The sequence below is a fragment of the Argentina silus genome, assembly GCF_951799395.1.
Source record: "Argentina silus genome assembly, chromosome: 10".
NCBI classification, from domain to species: domain Eukaryota; kingdom Metazoa; phylum Chordata; class Actinopteri; order Argentiniformes; family Argentinidae; genus Argentina; species Argentina silus.
Window position 1 is genome coordinate 4,426,312 of NC_139664.1, and position 22,421 is coordinate 4,448,732.

The window sequence follows — 22,421 nt, forward strand, 5'->3', positions numbered from 1 at the left end:
CACTTTGATTTGATTCCTCAGGCTGTCTCCCCAGAACTGCCCTGGCCACACCATATGGTCCCATAAGTAGCCTCCTCCTCAACGTTAGATGGTTGCTCCTCGAACGGCTGTGTCATCTCATCAGCTGCAATCTGTGGTGCTCCGTCCCACTCAGATTGTTCCTGCTGTGATTCCATAGTAGACTGGACACTGAGATGAGAAGTAGGCACGTCCTGCGGCTCTGGGAGTCCAGAATCCTCTATCCTCCCATCACTATTGACTGCAGATGTGACTTCATCTTCGGTTTCACTTTCAGGGCCGTTGGTGTGATCCCCTTGCCCTACATCGGTGTCAGTCTCCACCCCCTCTTCCCCAGCCTCCTCCCCGATGCTGCCACTGGGGCGCATGCGAATCATGGCGTACTCAGATGTCTTGGAGGCCATTCCCCTGATCTCCCCTTCCCCCTGCTTGCCCCCCATTTTGGCCGGGAGTTTGGCAAAGTCCACATTGGCATAGTGGAGGGTGTCGGCGTCGCCTCCGTCGTCCTCCGTCCCGCCGGCCCACTGGGGTCCCTCCAGCATGGCTTTATTGGCGTAGACCGAGTCCTCCTGAGAGGGAATCTGGAGAGAAAAAAAAAAAACGTCACGAGAGAGGCATGAGTTTAATGTGAGCATGAGAGGATGTAAGAGGGCATACAAAACGTCGTGAGGAGGAGATTGATACGGAGAATAATGAGCTCAAACTGTCACGAGAAGAGATTTACTGGACATCAATAAAAGTTGCCCTGAGTGACTGAGTGACTATTAACATTGAATAAGGTTTTTCCCTTGAGTGGTATGTATTTCTGATGTTACAGTATGCTTCTGGTTTACTAGCTGGTTGCTGGTCAACCCAAACCTGTTTTTGCTCTACATAGCCAACCACAAATATTGTTGTCGGGCTACACAGCACAAACACATCTGGGGCAAACATCCTAGTGGTAGAGTTCCTCTTTATAGCCACTGCTGTTTTGGCACATTTATTTTAGATTAGATTTTATTTTAGATTACTTTGATACCTCTATCCTGTCGTTGTAACAAAAGTATCACGTCCTAAATGATCAGAAATGCATGTCATGCATATTCAAGCAAACTGTTTGAGTGTGTGTGTGTGTGTGTGTGTGTGTGTGTGTGTGTGTGTGTGTGTGTGTGTGTACGTGCGTACTACTTACACTCACCCCATCAGTCAATATGAGTTCCGCTGTGTCCTCCAATCTTTGGTTTGGTGACGGCGTGGTTCTCTTTTTCCTGAGAACAACATAACACTTCAAATGTTTTGATACTGTATGAACAGTCTGCATCCAAATAATGATAAAAAAAATGCTAAAGATTTTTGTGTGTTCGTTATTGTTTTTACCAATGGTACTGGTATTAGTACTGATCCCACCTGAGGATGAGTATCACCCACCTGAGGATGAGTGTCACCCACCTGAGGATGAGTATCACCCACCTGAGGATGAGTGTCACCCACCTGAGGATGAGTATCACCCACCTGAGGATGAGTATCACCCACCTGAGGATGAGTGTCACCCACCTGAGGATGAGTATCACCCACCTGAGGATGACTTTCAGTAGGAGGCAGAGGAGCATCATCCCTACTGCCCCTACAGCTACCCCAATCAGCAGAGACAGGATGTGGAAACCTGTACAGCACAGAGCAACACACAGTAAAGCATATAGCCCTGGAACAATAGATAATGTACTGTAATAACACCAGATAATGGAATAACTTGTCATTAAAATTAAAGTCTGCAAAACTTAAATGGAGAACTGCTGCACTGAAGTCTGTTGAGGAGATTGTGGATGTCAACACAAAGGACAGCCACTCAATCAGACATTTTCCATTTTGAGGAAAGCTTCCTCCTGACACTCACACTCCTAAAAGAACAACTGTCGGTACATAAAGCATTATCCTCCCATGGAAATCAAACAAACAAACCCTATTACTCACAATTGGGTACCAAGTTAATTAATGTTAATTAATGTTAATTAATTAACTTGGTAAAGTTATTTAATTAATTCTTTAAAGCAAGTACCAAAAATTATTCCGTAAAAACGGTGTAAATATCAACTGGGTATCAGGACTGTAGAATTAAGTGTTACCATTTATTATTTGTACAAAATCGTGGCACGCGGTTGGGCTCGGTAGGAATCATTCTGGTTTTGGGACTGGATGCAGAAGACGTCTTACAGTATACCTGGGACTTGTTGAATTTCCGTTGACGACATATTGAGACTGAAAGATCCCACAGAGTTGGTGCTGAGGCAGACCAAAATGGGCGTGTCCTCCTGCTGTGATTGGTGAATGGTGATGGAGCTCTTCAAGCCTGTGCTGCCCAGAGGCTCCTCCCTAATGATGGTGTCGGCAGAGTGACTGACAGACTGTCCAGCCAACTGCCACTCCAGTGTGGGAGGTGGGTTGCCATGACTTTCACAGGAGCATCTGATCTGAGCTGCAGTTCTGATGCAGTTTGAGGAGGACAGGATCTCAGGAGCAACTACAGAGAACACACTCACAGGTTACAGGATAATTAATATACAGTATGTGATTGTAATACATAAACAGTTCAATATTTGAATCATAGCCTACATTTTACATCAATGCTTATGGATTCTGAAATCGTCTCTCCATGGTCATTCTCAGCTTCACAGTGGTACTGTTCATTTGAAAGCTTTGTCGCATTGAAGGTGAAGTCCTGTTCAAACCCTACAACTACCCTCTTCCTTCCATCGACTTTGTACCAGGTGTAGTTCTCGACTGCTGGGTTGCCATTGCTGCTGCAGGTCAGAGTCACAGAGCTGCCCTCTACCACTGGACCAGAGGGACTGACTGACACTGATGTGTTCTTGGGGGGATCTGTACGGAAACAATTCAGTGCTATTAATATACATAAGTAATATACTGTACCTGTAGTTGTAAACTGTGTTACTCAGTGTAAATATCCATATACCCATGCCACATATCTCAAATGTTCTATGTACACAAATTATTATTTCATCAATATTTTCAGAAAAGGTTAATGACTCCAAAATCAAGGTTTGTCAGACATTATTCATGCCGCCTGCGCAAAAAGTCTGTCAAATTAGTTGTTAGTCTTCTGTGAGCTTTGAAAACCCTTCATTTGAGATAAAACATCCTCTGTTTGAGGGGAGAGTGTTGTTACTACAAATCTTGACCAGGAGACACCAATGGAAACAGGGAACAAAAACATCCATACATAGACAGATTCACACTGGCCCTCAAACTGTACAACAGGCTTCAGTGATAGATTGCCACTGACATGGTAAGGATTTGGGGTTGTCACGCAACAGGACAATAGCTCCCTGTCATTGGTCTAGACACTCACTGTGCACTGGTATGAACCCATGAACGAGCTGTTGGCCCCAAACCAAGTGTGGTTGGTCACAGCTGGACTTGTGTCACTATCGCTTCAAGACAGAGTTGAATTCACTGATTCATACATAGACTTTCTATCAGCATCCTGTTCATGTAAATACTACAGTAGGCCTACTAGTACTGTAGCTACACAGTGTCATACAAATGAACACATCTCATACAGAACTTACATTGGATGTCCAGTTGAACAACTGTTGATTTGGCCATTCCAACGTCATTCAGTGTTTCACAGTAGTACTTTCCACTGTCGCTTTGTTCAGCAATGTCTAAGGTGAAATTCTGTCCTGACTGAACAGGAGTAACTGTATTTTCCTTATTGACTTTGTACCAGGTGTAGTTCTTCACTGCTGGGTTGGCAATGCTGCTGCAGGTCAGAGTCACAGAGCTGCCCTCTACCACTGGACCAGAGGGACTGACTGACACTGAGGTGTTCCTGGGGGAGTCTGGAAAAATAGAAACACATGAGTGAATGTAGTGGATGTTACCATACCAGTTGAAGCTAAAATATTACTTAAAAAGTTGTTCTCATTTTGCACTTACATTGCACATCTACTTGAATGACAGCTGAGATCTGGGTTCCATGCTCATTTCTGGCCTCACAGTAAAACTGACTCTTGTCTTCTGACACCTGGGTGGTTACCCTCAACCAATATCTAAACGCCAGTACTTGACCTCTATCGACTCTGTACCAGGTGTAGTACTTCACTGCTGGGTTGCCATTGCTGGTGCAGGTCAGAGTCACAGAGCTGCCCTCTACCACTGGACCAGAGGGACTGACTGACACTGAGGTGTTCTTGGGAGGATCTGAGAGAGAGAGAGAGAGAGACAGAGAGAGAGAGAGACAGAGAGAGAGAGAGAGAGAGAGAGAGAGAGAGAGAGAGCATACACCAAGCTTGAAAAGCGTGTAAGAAGAAATACATGAGCAATGTATGTGACAAAAATAAATAAGAGGAACTTACAAAGAACATTGACTGTCAAACTTGTTTTAGATGATTTGTCACTGTCGCCACTTTGTTTTTTGTAGCGAGCGGTGCAGGTGATCTTCTGACCATGGTGGATGTGTGAAGCAATGAAGTTCAGAACAGAGGTCACAACTTGACCCTGATTCTCCTGCAGATTCTCCTCACTGTCACTCAGCGTGGGGGTCCATGTCAGAGTTGGGGGGAGAGAGGGACAAGGGGCTGCAGCAGAGCAGTTCAGACTCACTGAGCTCCCCTCCATCACCTCAACCTTGTCCGGTGTGAGTTTGGGTTTGAGGGAGTCTGAGGGATTTAAAGACACAAATGTTTCAAAACACAAGCAGTTCAAATGAAATATATGGATTGAGCTGATTCAAAACCACAATCTACAGTATACATGTGTAATGAATTACTAAATTAAATCAGCATAATACAAATATCAAATTCTTGGAAATTATCATATTGTACCTTTTATATCAATCCTGACGCTTTCACCAAAACCGTATTTCAGACGACTGTCACATTCTAGTCTGAAGTTGTAATAATCACCGAGGTAATACGGAAAGTTGTTCAGGATTGTGGTACAGTCTTTCTGAAGCAAGTCCCCAGTCAGATTTCCTTGAATGGTGTTGAAGCGTACATCTGTCCCAGTGAGACTGGAATCAAACACATTATTCCTGCCTCGCATCCATATGCCTTTACATGAGGAATCTAGATACGTTTCAAATCCATTTCTAAGCTGAAATCTGCAGGGAATGATCACACAGGATCCACTCAGAGCCTCTAGACGTTGAGGCAGGAAGACTTTAAACTCTTGACACAGAACACCTAAAGAACACACACAACGGATGTGTTATTGTTACAAGCAAGCAGACTTCTGAAATGTAAACTTTGTCGTCATTGTAGCTCATTTAAATTAGGTGCTGGAGGACAGAAGGACAGTAGTAAATATGTCTGATTGGTTGATCAAAACAATAACTTGTATGTATACATCTGAAGATAAAACTGCTACATACAGTAAAATTCACATGACAACAATGCTTCAGACCCAGGCTTTACCCCGAACCCAGTTAACACCGCCCCAACAGTGGCCCACCTTGCAGCAGACAGCCAATGAGGATAAGTCTTTCAGCCCCTGTCATGTCTCTGTGCCAGAAAAGAACAGATAAACCTGATGACAAACACTGGAAACAGACAGACAGACAGACAGACAGACAGACAGACAGACAGACAGACAAAAACACAGATAGACACACAGACGGACAGAAAAGTACACAGACACATAGATAGTATACATATTTTATCTTTGTTTCTTTAAAAAATCAGTTATACATAGATATAAGAGCTCCATTTTGATATACAGTAATCGTCAATTTTATTAATCATGAATTCAATGATTCACAGATTTCCTATTGATTAGTTGAGGTCACAGAGACCATTTGGAGGACGATATTCATCCATAGTGCAACATCATTATGTGGCCATAAGACAGGTGTGAAAATGTTTTCTCTGCTCCTCTATTTGACATGTACAATAATTAGAATGTACTTTAAGTTAAAATAATATGGCAATATGTCCAATTGTTGGAAATATTGTTATTACATTTTCTGTATTCTTTTGAACTCTCACCTTATAGCCAATGATGAAGTGCAGTGTGTTGATTCTGGATAAATGACATACATGGCATAATTATTTAAAAAAATCATACAACATCTATCTTTTTAACATGTATCCGTTCCCATTGTAAATACTTAAATTGTAGAAAACAATTCAATTTGAGGTGTACGCCTTCAAGAAGTCGTGATCGATATTTTTAAAACACAATCATATATTTGGACAAAAAGCTGAATTTCGTTGTTGACCATAGGACAATTAGACTTGTTTTCGAGCGTTATAATTGAGCATACAGTACAAACAAAGGGGGCTGTTATGAACACATGATCTCTAAACACTCCAAAAATGTGAAGATGTGAGTGCCTTGTATTCAAATACCGTATCAGGTGTAATTATTAATGCGTTAAAAGTTGTGGAAATCACATTCAATATACAGAAAAGGTGCAAGGGACCTCTTACCAGAATTGACGACTTGTCTTGTGTTAAAATTCGGAGTTGAGTTCGGGCTTTCCAAATGACGACGCAAGTGGTCTTCTGTTGGTTATGATATCCTGTCTGAACGGTTGCGCAAAACTCTGTGCCTTGTAATGGAGAAACGACAACCGATTGGTCAGCTAAAGGGAACCGCATTGACGGGTGGCCGCTACTCTAGTTGGAAAAAAACTGATAACCCGACAATACAGTTCTCGAGCTGACCAATCGGTTGTCTTTTCTCCGCGATATTATATTGTTGTGTTTGTACCAAACAAAGCCACTGACTGAGAAAGAAATTTAATAGCATACGGAAATATGTTGACACAAAGGCATGTATGACATATTAGAGTTTGATGAACATCTGCTCTCCAAAGCAACTACACAATATCACTCTTTAAAAATGTAAAATCAGGCAGACTTTAATGTGCACATAATACATCTACAGTTCAACTTCGGCTACATTAAAATAAAAACATCTATCCAACACATACATGTAGGCCTACATAGGAGAAACACCTTTTATAGACTACAATACATTCATCAATCCATCTGTATTAGCCTATCATGATAAAATCTGTGAGGTGAGAGATGACTTTATAGAATAGAATATAACTGTAATGTCCGTACTGCCTTTGGCATCACCATGCAAAAACGGTAAAAAAAAAAACAAGCATCATGTCATCCATCACATCCTACACATTAATACACAATACCATCACATCATGTACAGTATGATAACAACGAATAATCAAACCATAGGTTATGTGAAATTGATTAATATAGAAGAAGTTCATGATAAAACTACGTCTTAAAAATCTTTCATGACTTTTCAAAAGCCTAACTCATTTATTAGGATGGCTTTTTAAACCTACAAATACAAACATAAATGATAACTAAGCATACAAAAGTGTGAAAAATTCAATATTTTAAGACATGCTTTATGAACTGCACTGAGGCCAGCTTACATTATTCTTATCTACAGAACATGATAAAAAAATATACATTCAAACACATTTGAAGCTGCACATCATCTTTCTTCTTAAATTTTCAGTGTAGTTAGAATTAGAGGTCTTGCTTCAGTTCCTATGATGAACTACACACTTGTAATTCACAGACAACATAACAGTAAACTTGCATCCAGTATAACACATACCCTTACTGTACACTACTTACTCGAGCGAACTTGTAATACAATCACAACCCCAGTTTATGAAAAAGCATATTCCCCCTTGAGATATTTCAGGAAATATCCAGTCATTAGACCATCTTCAGGTCAATGGGAACTTTTCTTCAAGTTCTACAACTATTATTTCACAGTAAACCTGATTGATAAGTCACCAATCGTCACTCTGTACAAAGCTGTTTTTTAGAACAATTGGTTAAACTGTTTAATAACAGTTCTTCGTTTCATCAGGGTATGATAATTATACTGCTTATCTGACATTGTTGAGAGACCAGTCAGTAAATAGTCTCTCTGTCTCTCTGTCTCTCTATCACTCTGTCTCTCTATCACTCTGTCTCTCTATCACTCTGTCTCTCTATCACTCTGTCTCTCTGTCACTCTGTCTCTCTGTCACTCTGTCCCTCTCTCTCAGCAGACTGATTTGTTTCTCACCTAATGCACCTGCAGAGTGTCATACTCAGGACTCACGTTGGACAACTGCAGGGTGGCGTAGGTGTCCTCCTCCTTCCTCTCCTTTAAAGGGTTAACAGAAGAAGAAAAAAAACATGTGATGCAAACATACAGTAACATCTAAGTATATACACTATAGTATGGAGCCATAGTGGTAAAAACAGTGACAATAAACATAACATTTTGAGCACTGCAAAACTTACCAGCAGTCTCTTAGATAACCTGGAGACAACAAACACATTTTGAGTTAGAAAGGTGCTAGTTAATTGTTGTTGGTCTATTTTGCGATATCATGACTCATGCGATTCAGCGCAGTTCATAATCCTGTACTTACTGTTTGTTTTTGTACAAACAAACACCGGCAGTTATGATGTTCAGACAAACCATTGCCAGTATGCTGATGACGTACAAGGTCAAAGGTTTGTGACATTCTGTAAGAGAGGAGGAGGAGGATAATGCTGACAATAAAAAGTTATCAAATAAAAACCAACACTCATTTTCCAGATGTGGTTGTTTGTAATCCTAACTTGACAAGCATGCAGTACTCAAAGTTTCACGTAGATTAACATAGGTTTAGTTTGAGTGACACACCTGCCTCAAGCACGCATTCGGTCCTAATACAGTATGAACTTCATGTATGCAACATACTACAAATACCCTTTATTACTGAGTCACTGACACATAAACACTACCTTCTTGATTCACTATTGACACCTCATGGAGCTGGAGGCTGTCAGATCCCACAGAGTTGGCGCTGAGGCAGACCAAAATGGGCGTGTCCTCCTGCTGTGATTGGTGAATGGTGATGGAGCTCTTCAAGCCTGTGCTGCCCAGAGGCTCCTCCCTAATGATGGTGTCGGCAGAGTGACTGACAGACTGTCCAGCCAACTGCCACTCCAGTGTGGGAGGTGGGTTGCCATGACTTTCACAGGAGCATCTGATCTGAGCTGCAGTTCTGATGCAGTTTAAGGAAGACAGGATCTCAGGAGCAACTACAGAGAACACACTCACAAGTTACAGGATAATTAATATACAGTATGTGATTGTAATACATAAACAGTTCAATATTTGCATCATAGCCTACATTTTACATCGATGCTTATGGATTCTGAAATCGTCTCTCCATGGTCATTCTCAGCTTCACAGTGGTACTGTTCATTTGAAAGCTTTGTCGCATTGAAGGTGAAGTCCTGTTCAAACCCTACAACTACCCTCTTCCTTCCATCGACTTTGTACCAGGTGTAGTCCTTCACTGCTGGGTTGCCATTGCTGCTGCAGGTCAGAGTCACAGAGCTGCCCTCTAACACTGGACCAGAGGGACTGACTGACACTGAGGTGTTCTTGGGAGGATCTGAGAGAGAGAGAGAGAGAGAGAGACAGAGAGAGAGAGAGAGAGAGAGAGAGAGAGAGAGAGAGAGAGAGAGAGAGAGAGAGAGAGAGAGAGAGAGAGAGAGAGAGAGAGCATACACCAAGCTTGAAAAGCGTGTAAGAAGAAATACATGAGCAATGTATGTGACAAAAATAAATAAGAGGAACTTACAAAGAACATTGACTGTCAAACTTGTTTTAGATGATTTGTCACTGTCGCCAATTTGTTTTTTGTAGCGAGCGGTGCAGGTGATCTTCTGACCATGGTGGATGTGTGAAGCAATGAAGTTCAGAACAGAGGTCACAACTTGACCCTGATTCTCCTGCAGATTCTCCTCACTGTCACTCAGCGTGGGGGTCCATGTCAGAGTTGGGGGGAGAGAGGGACAAGGGGCTGCAGCAGAGCAGGTCAGACTCACTGAGGTCCCCTCCATCACCTCAACCACCTCCGGTGTGAGTTTGGGTTTGAGGGAGTCTGAGGGATTTAAAGACACAAATGTTTCAAAACACAAGCAGTTCAAATGAAATATATGGATTGAGCTGATTCAAAACCACAATCTACAGTATACATGTGTAATGAATTACTAAATTAAATCAGCATAATACAAATATCAAATTCTTGGAAATTATCATATTGTACCTTTTATATCAATCCTGACGCTTTCAACAAAACCGTATTTCAGACGACTGTCACATTCTAGTCTGAAGTTGTAATAATCACCGAGGTAATACGGAAAGTTGTTCAGGATTGTGGTACAGTCTTTCTGAAGCAAGTCCCCAGTCAGATTTCCTTGAATGGTGTTGAGGCGTACATCTGTCCCAGTGAGACTGGAATCAAACACATTATTCCTGCCTCGCATCCATATGCCTTTACATGAGGAATCTAGATACGTTTCAAATCCATTTCTAAGCTGAAATCTGCAGGGAATGATCACACAGGATCCACTCAGAGCCTCTAGACGTTGAGGCAGGAAGACTTTAAACTCTTGACACAGAACACCTAAAGAACACACACAACGGATGTGTTAATGTTACAAGCAAGCAGACTTCTGAAATGTAAACTTTGTCGTCATTGTAGCTCATTTAAATTAGGTGCTGGAGGACAGAAGGACAGTAGTAAATATGTCTGATTGGTTGATCAAAACAATAACCTGTATGTATACATCTGAAAATAAAGCTGCTACATACAGTAGAATTCACATGACAACAATGCTTCAGACCCAGGCTTTACCCCGAACCCAGTTAACACCGCCCCAACAGTGGCCCACCTTGCAGCAGACAGCCAATGAGGATAAGTCTTTCAGCCCCTGTCATGTCTCTGTGCCAGAAAAGAACAGATAAACCTGATGACAAACACTGGAAACAGACAGACAGACAGACAGACAGACAGACAGACAGACAGACAGACAAAAACACAGATAGACACACAGACGGACAGAAAAGTACACAGACACATAGATAGTATACATATTTTATCTTTGTTTCTTTAAAAAATCAGTTATACATAGATATAAGAGCTCCATTTTGATATACAGTAATCGTCAATTTTATTAATCATGAATTCAATGATTCACAGATTTCCTATTGATTAGTTGAGGTCACAGAGACCATTTGGAGGACGATATTCATCCATAGTGCAACATCATTATGTGGCCATAAGACAGGTGTGAAAATGTTTTCTCTGCTCCTCTATTTGACATGTACAATAATTAGAATGTACTTTAAGTTAAAATAATATGGCAATATGTCCAATTGTTGGAAATATTGTTATTACATTTTCTGTATTCTTTTGAACTCTCACCTTATAGCCAATGATGAAGTGCAGTGTGTTGATTCTGGATAAATGACATACATGGCATAATTATTTTAAAAAATCATACAACATCTATCTTTTTAACATGTATCCGTTCCCATTGTAAATACTTAAATTGTAGAAAACAATTCAATTTGAGGTGTACGCCTTCAAGAAGTCGTGATCGATATTTTTAAAACACAATCATATATTTGGACAAAAAGCTGAATTTCGTTGTTGACCATAGGACAATTAGACTTGTTTTCGAGCGTTATAATTGAGCCTACAGTACAAACAAAGGGGGCTGTTATGAACACATGATCTCTAAACACTCCAAAAATGTGAAGATGTGAGTGCCTTGTATTCAAATACCGTATCAGGTGTAATTATTAATGCGTTAAAAGTTGTGGAAATCACATTCAATATACAGAAAAGGTGCAAGGGACCTCTTACCAGAATTGACGACTTGTCTTGTGTTAAAATTCGGAGTTGAGTTCGGGCTTTCCAAATGACGACGCAAGTGGTCTTCTGTTGGTTATGATATCCTGTCTGAACGGTTGCGCAAAACTCTGTGCCTTGTAATGGAGAAACGACAACCGATTGGTCAGAAAAAAACTGATAACCCGACAATACAGTTCTCGAGCTGACCAATCGGTTGTCTTTTCTCCGCGATATTATATTGTTGTGTTTGTACCAAACAAAGCCACTGACTGAGAAAGAAATTTAATAGCATACGGAAATATGTTGACACAAAGGCATGTATGACATATTAGAGTTTGATGAACATCTGCTCTCCAAAGCAACTACACAATATCACTCTTTAAAAATGTAAAATCAGGCAGACTTTAATGTGCACATAATACATCTACAGTTCAACTTCGGCTACATTAAAATAAAAACATCTATCCAACACATACATGTAGGCCTACATAGGAGAAACACCTTTTATAGACTACAATACATTCATCAATCCATCTGTATTAGCCTATCATGATAAATTCTGTGAGGTGAGAGATGACTTTATAGAATAGAATATAACTGTAATGTCCGTACTGCCTTTGGCATCACCATGCAAAAACGGTAAAAAAAAAAACAAGCATCATGTCATCCATCACATCCTACACATTAATACACAATACCATCACATCATGTACAGTATGATAACAACGAATAATCAAACCATAGGTTATGTGAAATTGATTAATATAGAAGAAGTTCATGATAAAACTACGTCTTAAAAATCTTTCATGACTTTTCAAAAGCCTAACTCATTTATTAGGATGGCTTTTTAAACCTACAAATACAAACATAAATGATAACTAAGCATACAAAAGTGTGAAAAATTCAATATTTTAAGACATGCTTTATGAACTGCACTGAGGCCAGCTTACATTATTCTTATCTACAGAACATGATAAAAAAATATACATTCAAACACATTTGAAGCTGCACATCATCTTTCTTCTTAAATTTTCAGTGTAGTTAGAATTAGAGGTCTTGCTTCAGTTCCTATGATGAACTACACACTTGTAATTCACAGACAACATAACAGTAAACTTGCATCCAGTATAACACATACCCTTACTGTACACTACTTACTCGAGCGAACTTGTAATACAATCACAACCCCAGTTTATGAAAAAGCATATTCCCCCTTGAGATATTTCAGGAAATATCCAATCATTAGACCATCTTCAGGTCAATGGGAACTTTTCTTCAAGTTCTACAACTATTATTTCACAGTAAACCTGATTGATAAGTCACCAATCGTCACTCTGTACAAAGCTGTTTTTTAGAACAATTGGTTAAACTGTTTAATAACAGTTCTTCGTTTCATCAGGGTATGATAATTATACTGCTTATCTGACATTGTTGAGAGACCAGTCAGTAAATAGTCTCTCTGTCTCTCTGTCTCTCTATCACTCTGTCTCTCTATCACTCTGTCTCTCTATCACTCTGTCTCTCTATCACTCTGTCTCTCTGTCACTCTGTCTCTCTGTCACTCTGTCCCTCTCTCTCAGCAGACTGATTTGTTTCTCACCTAATGCACCTGCAGAGTGTCATACTCAGGACTCACGTTGGACAACTGCAGGGTGGCGTAGGTGTCCTCCTCCTTCCTCTCCTTTAAAGGGTTAACAGAAGAAGAAAAAAAACATGTGATGCAAACATACAGTAACATCTAAGTATATACACTATAGTATGGAGCCATAGTGGTAAAAACAGTGACAATAAACATAACATTTTGAGCACTGCAAAACTTACCAGCAGTCTCTTAGATAACCTGGAGACAACAAACACATTTTGAGTTAGAAAGGTGCTAGTTAATTGTTGTTGGTCTATTTTGCGATATCATGACTCATGCGATTCAGCGCAGTTCATAATCCTGTACTTACTGTTTGTTTTTGTACAAACAAACACCGGCAGTTATGATGTTCAGACAAACCATTGCCAGTATGCTGATGACGTACAAGGTCAAAGGTTTGTGACATTCTGTAAGAGAGGAGGAGGAGGATAATGCTGACAATAAAAAGTTATCAAATGAAAACCAACACTCATTTTCCAGATGTGGTTGTTTGTAATCCTAACTTGACAAGCATGCAGTACTCAAAGTTTCACGTAGATTAACATAGGTTTAGTTTGAGTGACACACCTGCCTCAAGCACGCATTCGGTCCTAATACAGTATGAACTTCATGTATGCAACATACTACAAATACCCTTTATTACTGAGTCACTGACACATAAACACTACCTTCTTGATTCACTATTGACACCTCATGGAGCTGGAGGCTGTCAGATCCCACAGAGTTGGCGCTGAGGCAGACCAAAATGGGCGTGTCCTCCTGCTGTGATTGGTGAATGGTGATGGAGCTCTTCAAGCCTGTGCTGCCCAGAGGCTCCTCCCTAATGATGGTGTCGGCAGAGTGACTGACAGACTGTCCAGCCAACTGCCACTCCAGTGTGGGAGGTGGGTTGCCATGACTTTCACAGGAGCATCTGATCTGAGCTGCAGTTCTGATGCAGTTTGAGGAGGACAGGATCTCAGGAGCAACTACAGAGAACACACTCACAGGTTACAGGATAATTCATATACAGTATGTGATTGTAATACATAAACAGTTCAATATTTGAATCATAGCCTACATTTTACATCAATGCTTATGGATTCTGAAATTGTCTCTCCATGGTCATTCTCAGCTTCACAGTGGTACTGTTCATTTGAAAGCTTTGTCGCATTGAAGGTGAAGTCCTGTTCAAACCCTACAACTACCCTCTTCCTTCCATCGACTTTGTACCAGGTGTAGTTCTCGACCGCTGGGTTGACCCTATGGTAGCTCCCTGTCATTGGTCTAGACACTCACTGTGCACTGGTATGAACCCATGAACGAGCTGTTGGCCCCAAACCAAGTGTGGTTGGTCACAGCTGGACTTGTGTCACTATTGCTTCAAGACAGAGTTGAATTCACTAATTCATACATAGACTTTCTATCAGCATCCTGTTCATGTAAATACTACAGTAGGCCTACTAGTACTGTAGCTACACAGTGTCATACAAATGAACACATCTCATACAGAACTTACATTGGATGTCCAGTTGAACAACTGTTGATTTGGCCATTCCAACGTCATTCAGTGTTTCACAGTAGTACTTTCCACTGTCGCTTTGTTCAGCAATGTCTAAGGTGAAATTCTGTCCTGACTGAACAGGAGTAACTGTATTTTCCTTATTGACTTTGTACCAGGTGTAGTTCTTCACTGCTGGGTTGGCAATGCTGCTGCAGGTCAGAGTCACAGAGCTGCCCTCTACCACTGGACCAGAGGGACTGACTGACACTGAGGTGTTCCTGGGGGAGTCTGGAAAAATAGAAACACATGAGTGAATGTAGTGGATGTTACCATACCAGTTGAAGCTAAAATATTACTTAAAAAGTTGTTCTCATTTTGCACTTACATTGCACATCTACTTGAATGACAGCTGAGATCTGGGTTCCATGCTCATTTCTGGCCTCACAGTAAAACTGACTCTTGTCTTCTGACACCTGGGTGGTTACCCTCAACCAATATCTAAACGCCAGTACTTGACCTCTATCGATTCTGTACCAGGTGTAGTCCTTCACTGCTGGGTTGCCATTGCTGGTGCAGGTCAGAGTCACAGAGCTGCCCTCTACCACTGGACCAGAGGGACTGACTGACACTGAGGTGTTCTTGGGGGGAACTGAGAGAGAGAGAGAGAGAGAGAGAGAGAGAGAGAGAGAGAGCATACACCAAGCTTGAAAAGCGTGTAAGAAGAAATACATGAGCAATGTATGTGACAAAAATAAATAAGAGGAACTTACAAAGAACATTGACTGTCAAACTTGTTTTAGATGATTTGTCACTGTCGCCACTTTGTTTTTTGTAGCGAGCGGTGCAGGAGATCTTCTGACCATGGTGGATGTGTGAAGCAATGAAGTTCAGAACAGAGGTCACAACTTGACCCTGATTCTCCTGCAGATTCTCCTCACTGTCACTCAGCGTGGGGGTCCATGTCAGAGTTGGGGGGAGAGAGGGACAAGGGGCTGCAGCAGAGCAGGTCAGACTCACTGAGGTCCCCTCCATCACCTCAACCACCTCCGGTGTGAGTTTGGGTTTGAGGGAGTCTGAGGGATTTAAAGACACAAATGTTTCAAAACACAAGCAGTTCAAATGAAATATATGGATTGAGCTGATTCAAAACCACAATCTACAGTATACATGTGTAATGAATTACTAAATTAAATCAGCATAATACAAATATCAAATTCTTGGAAATTATCATATTGTACCTTTTATATCAATCCTGACGCTTTCACCAAAACCGTATTTCAGACGACTGTCACATTCTAGTCTGAAGTTGTAATAATCACCGAGGTAATACGGAAAGTTGTTCAGGATTGTGGTACAGTCTTTCTGAAGCAAGTCCCCAGTCAGATTTCCTTGAATGGTGTTGAAGCGTACATCTGTCCCAGTGAGACTGGAATCAAACACATTATTCCTGCCTCGCATCCATATGCCTTTACATGAGGAATCTAGATACGTTTCAAATCCATTTCTAAGCTGAAATCTGCAGGGAATGATCACACAGGATCCACTCAGAGCCTCTAGACGTTGAGGCAGGAAGACTTTAAACTCTTGACACAGAACACCTAAAGAACACACACAACGGATGTGTTATTGTTACAAGCAAGCAGACTTCTGAAATGTAAACTTTGTCGTCATTGTAGCTCATTTAAATTAGGTGCTGGAGGACAGAAGGACAGTAGTAAATATGTCTGATTGGTTGATCAAAACAATAACTTGTATGTATACATCTGAAGATAAAACTGCTACATACAGTAAAATTCACATGACAACAATGCTTCAGACCCAGGCTTTACCCCGAACCCAGTTAACACCGCCCCAACAGTGGCCCACCTTGCAGCAGACAGCCAATGAGGATAAGTCTTTCAGCCCCTGTCATGTCTCTGTGCCAGAAAAGAACAGATAAACCTGATGACAAACACTGGAAACAGACAGACAGACAGACAGACAGACAGACAGACAGACAGACAGACAGACAGACAAAAACACAGATAGACACACAGACGGACAGAAAAGTACACAGACACATAGATAGTATACATATTTTATCTTTGTTTCTTTAAAAAATCAGTTATACATAGATATAAGAGCTCCATTTTGATATACAGTAATCGTCAATTTTATTAATCATGAATTCAATGATTCACAGATTTCCTATTGATTAGTTGAGGTCACAGAGACCATTTGGAGGACGATATTCATCCATAGTGCAACATCATTATGTGGCCATAAGACAGGTGTGAAAATGTTTTCTCTGCTCCTCTATTTGACATGTACAATAATTAGAATGTACTTTAAGTTAAAATAATATGGCAATATGTCCAATTGTTGGAAATATTGTTATTACATTTTCTGTATTCTTTTGAACTCTCACCTTATAGCCAATGATGAAGTGCAGTGTGTTGATTCTGGATAAATGACATACATGGCATAATTATTTTAAAAAATCATACAACATCTATCTTTTTAACATGTATCCGTTCCCATTGTAAATACTTAAATTGTAGAAAACAATTCAATTTGAGGTGTACGCCTTCAAGAAGTCGTGATCGATATTTTTAAAACACAATCATATATTTGGACAAAAAGCTGAATTTCGTTGTTGACCATAGGACAATTAGACTTGTTTTCGAGCGTTATAATTGAGCATACAGTACAAACAAAGGGGGCTGTTATGAACACATGATCTCTAAACACTCCAAAAATGTGAAGATGTGAGTGCCTTGTATTCAAATACCGTATCAGGTGTAATTATTAATGCGTTAAAAGTTGTGGAAATCACATTCAATATACAGAAAAGGTGCAAGGGACCTCTTACCAGAATTGACGACTTGTCTTGTGTTAAAATTCGGAGTTGAGTTCGGGCTTTCCAAATGACGACGCAAGTGGTCTTCTGTTGGTTATGATATCCTGTCTGAACGGTTGCGCAAAACTCTGTGCCTTGTAATGGAGAAACGACAACCGATTGGTCAGCTAAAGGGAACCGCATTGACGGGTGGCCGCTACTCTAGTTGGAAAAAAACTGATAACCCGACAATACAGTTCTCGAGCTGACCAATCGGTTGTCTTTTCTCCGCGATATTATATTGTTGTGTTTGTACCAAACAAAGCCACTGACTGAGAAAGAAATTTAATAGCATACGGAAATATGTTGACACAAAGGCATGTATGACATATTAGAGTTTGATGAACATCTGCTCTCCAAAGCAACTACACAATATCACTCTTTAAAAATGTAAAATCAGGCAGACTTTAATGTGCACATAATACATCTACAGTTCAACTTCGGCTACATTAAAATAAAAACATCTATCCAACACATACATGTAGGCCTACATAGGAGAAACACCTTTTATAGACTACAATACATTCATCAATCCATCTGTATTAGCCTATCATGATAAATTCTGTGAGGTGAGAGATGACTTTATAGAATAGAATATAACTGTAATGTCCGTACTGCCTTTGGCATCACCATGCAAAAACGGTAAAAAAAAAAACAAGCATCATGTCATCCATCACATCCTACACATTAATACACAATACCATCACATCATGTACAGTATGATAACAACGAATAATCAAACCATAGGTTATGTGAAATTGATTAATATAGAAGAAGTTCATGATAAAACTACGTCTTAAAAATCTTTCATGACTTTTCAAAAGCCTAACTCATTTATTAGGATGGCTTTTTAAACCTACAAATACAAACATAAATGATAACTAAGCATACAAAAGTGTGAAAAATTCAATATTTTAAGACATGCTTTATGAACTGCACTGAGGCCAGCTTACATTATTCTTATCTACAGAACATGATAAAAAAATATACATTCAAACACATTTGAAGCTGCACATCATCTTTCTTCTTAAATTTTCAGTGTAGTTAGAATTAGAGGTCTTGCTTCAGTTCCTATGATGAACTACACACTTGTAATTCACAGACAACATAACAGTAAACTTGCATCCAGTATAACACATACCCTTACTGTACACTACTTACTCGAGCGAACTTGTAATACAATCACAACCCCAGTTTATGAAAAAGCATATTCCCCCTTGAGATATTTCAGGAAATATCCAGTCATTAGACCATCTTCAGGTCAATGGGAACTTTTCTTCAAGTTCTACAACTATTATTTCACAGTAAACCTGATTGATAAGTCACCAATCGTCACTCTGTACAAAGCTGTTTTTTAGAACAATTGGTTAAACTGTTTAATAACAGTTCTTCGTTTCATCAGGGTATGATAATTATACTGCTTATCTGACATTGTTGAGAGACCAGTCAGTAAATAGTCTCTCTGTCTCTCTGTCTCTCTATCACTCTGTCTCTCTATCACTCTGTCTCTCTATCACTCTGTCTCTCTATCACTCTGTCTCTCTGTCACTCTGTCTCTCTGTCACTCTGTCCCTCTCTCTCAGCAGACTGATTTGTTTCTCACCTAATGCACCTGCAGAGTGTCATACTCAGGACTCACGTTGGACAACTGCAGGGTGGCGTAGGTGTCCTCCTCCTTCCTCTCCTTTAAAGGGTTAACAGAAGAAGAAAAAAAACATGTGATGCAAACATACAGTAACATCTAAGTATATACACTATAGTATGGAGCCATAGTGGTAAAAACAGTGACAATAAACATAACATTTTGAGCACTGCAAAACTTACCAGCAGTCTCTTAGATAACCTGGAGACAACAAACACATTTTGAGTTAGAAAGGTGCTAGTTAATTGTTGTTGGTCTATTTTGCGATATCATGACTCATGCGATTCAGCGCAGTTCATAATCCTGTACTTACTGTTTGTTTTTGTACAAACAAACACCGGCAGTTATGATGTTCAGACAAACCATTGCCAGTATGCTGATGACGTACAAGGTCAAAGGTTTGTGACATTCTGTAAGAGAGGAGGAGGAGGATAATGCTGACAATAAAAAGTTATCAAATAAAAACCAACACTCATTTTCCAGATGTGGTTGTTTGTAATCCTAACTTGACAAGCATGCAGTACTCAAAGTTTCACGTAGATTAACATAGGTTTAGTTTGAGTGACACACCTGCCTCAAGCACGCATTCGGTCCTAATACAGTATGAACTTCATGTATGCAACATACTACAAATACCCTTTATTACTGAGTCACTGACACATAAACACTACCTTCTTGATTCACTATTGACACCTCATGGAGCTGGAGGCTGTCAGATCCCACAGAGTTGGCGCTGAGGCAGACCAAAATGGGCGTGTCCTCCTGCTGTGATTGGTGAATGGTGATGGAGCTCTTCAAGCCTGTGCTGCCCAGAGGCTCCTCCCTAATGATGGTGTCGGCAGAGTGACTGACAGACTGTCCAGCCAACTGCCACTCCAGTGTGGGAGGTGGGTTGCCATGACTTTCACAGGAGCATCTGATCTGAGCTGCAGTTCTGATGCAGTTTAAGGAAGACAGGATCTCAGGAGCAACTACAGAGAACACACTCACAAGTTACAGGATAATTAATATACAGTATGTGATTGTAATACATAAACAGTTCAATATTTGCATCATAGCCTACATTTTACATCGATGCTTATGGATTCTGAAATCGTCTCTCCATGGTCATTCTCAGCTTCACAGTGGTACTGTTCATTTGAAAGCTTTGTCGCATTGAAGGTGAAGTCCTGTTCAAACCCTACAACTACCCTCTTCCTTCCATCGACTTTGTACCAGGTGTAGTCCTTCACTGCTGGGTTGCCATTGCTGCTGCAGGTCAGAGTCACAGAGCTGCCCTCTAACACTGGACCAGAGGGACTGACTGACACTGAGGTGTTCTTGGGAGGATCTGAGAGAGAGAGAGAGAGAGAGAGACAGAGAGAGAGAGAGAGAGAGAGAGAGAGAGAGAGAGAGAGAGAGACAGAGAGAGAGAGAGAGAGAGAGAGAGAGAGAGAGAGCATACACCAAGCTTGAAAAGCGTGTAAGAAGAAATACATGAGCAATATATGTGACAAAAATAAATAAGAAGAACTTACAAAGAACATTGACTGTCAAACTTGTTTTAGATGATTTGTCACTGTCGCCAATTTGTTTTTTGTAGCGAGCGGTGCAGGTGATCTTCTGACCATGGTGGATGTGTGAAGCAATGAAGTTCAGAACAGAGGTCACAACTTGACCCTGATTCTCCTGCAGATTCTCCTCACTGTCACTCAGCGTGGGGGTCCATGTCAGAGTTGGGGGGAGAGAGGGACAAGGGGCTGCAGCAGAGCAGTTCAGACTCACTGAGGTCCCCTCCATCACCTCAACCTTGTCCGGTGTGAGTTTGGGTTTGAGGGAGTCTGAGGGATTTAAAGACACAAATGTTTCAAAACACAAGCAGTTCAAATGAAATATATGGATTGAGCTGATTTAAAACCACAATCTACAGTATACATGTGTAATGAATTACTAAATTAAATCAGCATAATACAAATATCAAATTCTTGGAAATTATCATATTGTACCTTTTATATCAATCCTGACGCTTTCACCAAAACCGTATTTCAGACGACTGTCACATTCTAGTCTGAAGTTGTAATAATCACCGAGGTAATACGTAAGGTTGTTCAGGATTGTGGTACAGTCTTTCTGAAGCAAGTCCCCAGTCAGATTTCCTTGAATGGTGTTGAAGCGTACATCTGTCCCAGTGAGACTGCCTCGTATCCATATGCCTTTACATGAGGAATCTAGATACGTTTCAAATCCATTTCTAAGCTGAAATCTGCAGGGAATGATCACACAGGATCCACTCAGAGCCTCTAGACGTTGAGGCAGCAAGACTTTAAACTCTTGACACAGAACACCTAAAGAACACACACAACGGATGTGTTATTGTTACAAGCAAGCAGACTTCTGAAATGTAAACTTTGTCGTCATTGTAGCTCATTTAAATTAGGTGCTGGAGGACAGAAGGACAGTAGTAAATATGTCTGATTGGTTGATCAAAACAATAACTTGTATGTATACATCTGAAGATAAAACTGCTACATACAGTAAAATTCACATGACAACAATGCTTCAGACCCAGGCTTTACCCCGAACCCAGTTAACACCGCCCCAACAGTGGCCCACCTTGCAGCAGACAGCCAATGAGGATAAGTCTTTCAGCCCCTGTCATGTCTCTGTGCCAGAAAAGAACAGATAAACCTGATGACAAACACTGGAAACAGACAGACAGACAGACAGACAGACAGACAGACAGACAGACAGACAGACAGACAGACAAAAACACAGATAGACACACAGACGGACAGAAAAGTACACAGACACATAGATAGTATACATATTTTATCTTTGTTTCTTAAAAAAATCAGTTATACATAGATATAAGAGCTCCATTTTGATATACAGTAATCGTCAATTTTATTAATCATGAATTCAATGATTCACAGATTTCCTATTGATTAGTTGAGGTCACAGAGACCATTTGGAGGACGATATTCATCCATAGTGCAACATCATTATGTGGCCATAAGACAGGTGTGAAAATGTTTTCTCTGCTCCTCTATTTGACATGTACAATAATTAGAATGTACTTTAAGTTAAAATAATATGGCAATA

The 22,421-nt window shown here is 40.4% G+C and overlaps 2 protein-coding genes across 5 annotated transcripts; both read right to left on the reverse strand.

Moving 5' to 3' along the window:
• Positions 1–7: 7 nt before the first annotated feature.
• LOC310811131 (uncharacterized protein) lies at positions 8–1,700 on the reverse strand. 4 transcript variants are annotated; one of them, XM_083679197.1, is made up of 3 exons: positions 1,573–1,700; positions 1,196–1,265; positions 8–599 (listed from the first exon to the last, which is right to left on the reverse strand). In XM_083679197.1, exons 1-3 carry the CDS (start codon positions 1,608–1,610, stop codon positions 18–20), a joined length of 690 nt encoding a protein of 229 aa, XP_083535323.1. In that variant the 5' UTR covers positions 1,611–1,700; the 3' UTR covers positions 8–17. The 4 variants fall into 4 exon arrangements, with proteins under 4 accessions (XP_083535323.1, XP_083535322.1, XP_083535321.1 ...); XM_083679196.1 differs by having other exon boundaries at positions 1,190–1,265; XM_083679195.1 differs by lacking the exon at positions 1,573–1,700 and having other exon boundaries at positions 1,196–1,497.
• Positions 1,701–2,204: 504 nt separating this feature from the next.
• Positions 2,205–5,515, reverse strand: LOC310810743 (B-cell receptor CD22-like; the record flags this gene model as incomplete). Its single annotated transcript, XM_083678591.1, has 7 exons — positions 2,205–2,515; positions 2,668–2,874; positions 3,585–3,857; positions 3,955–4,218; positions 4,374–4,676; positions 5,139–5,201; positions 5,470–5,515. 7 exons carry the CDS (start codon positions 5,513–5,515, stop codon positions 2,205–2,207), a joined length of 1,467 nt encoding a protein of 488 aa, XP_083534717.1.
• Between the last annotated feature and the right edge of the window lie 16,906 nt (positions 5,516–22,421).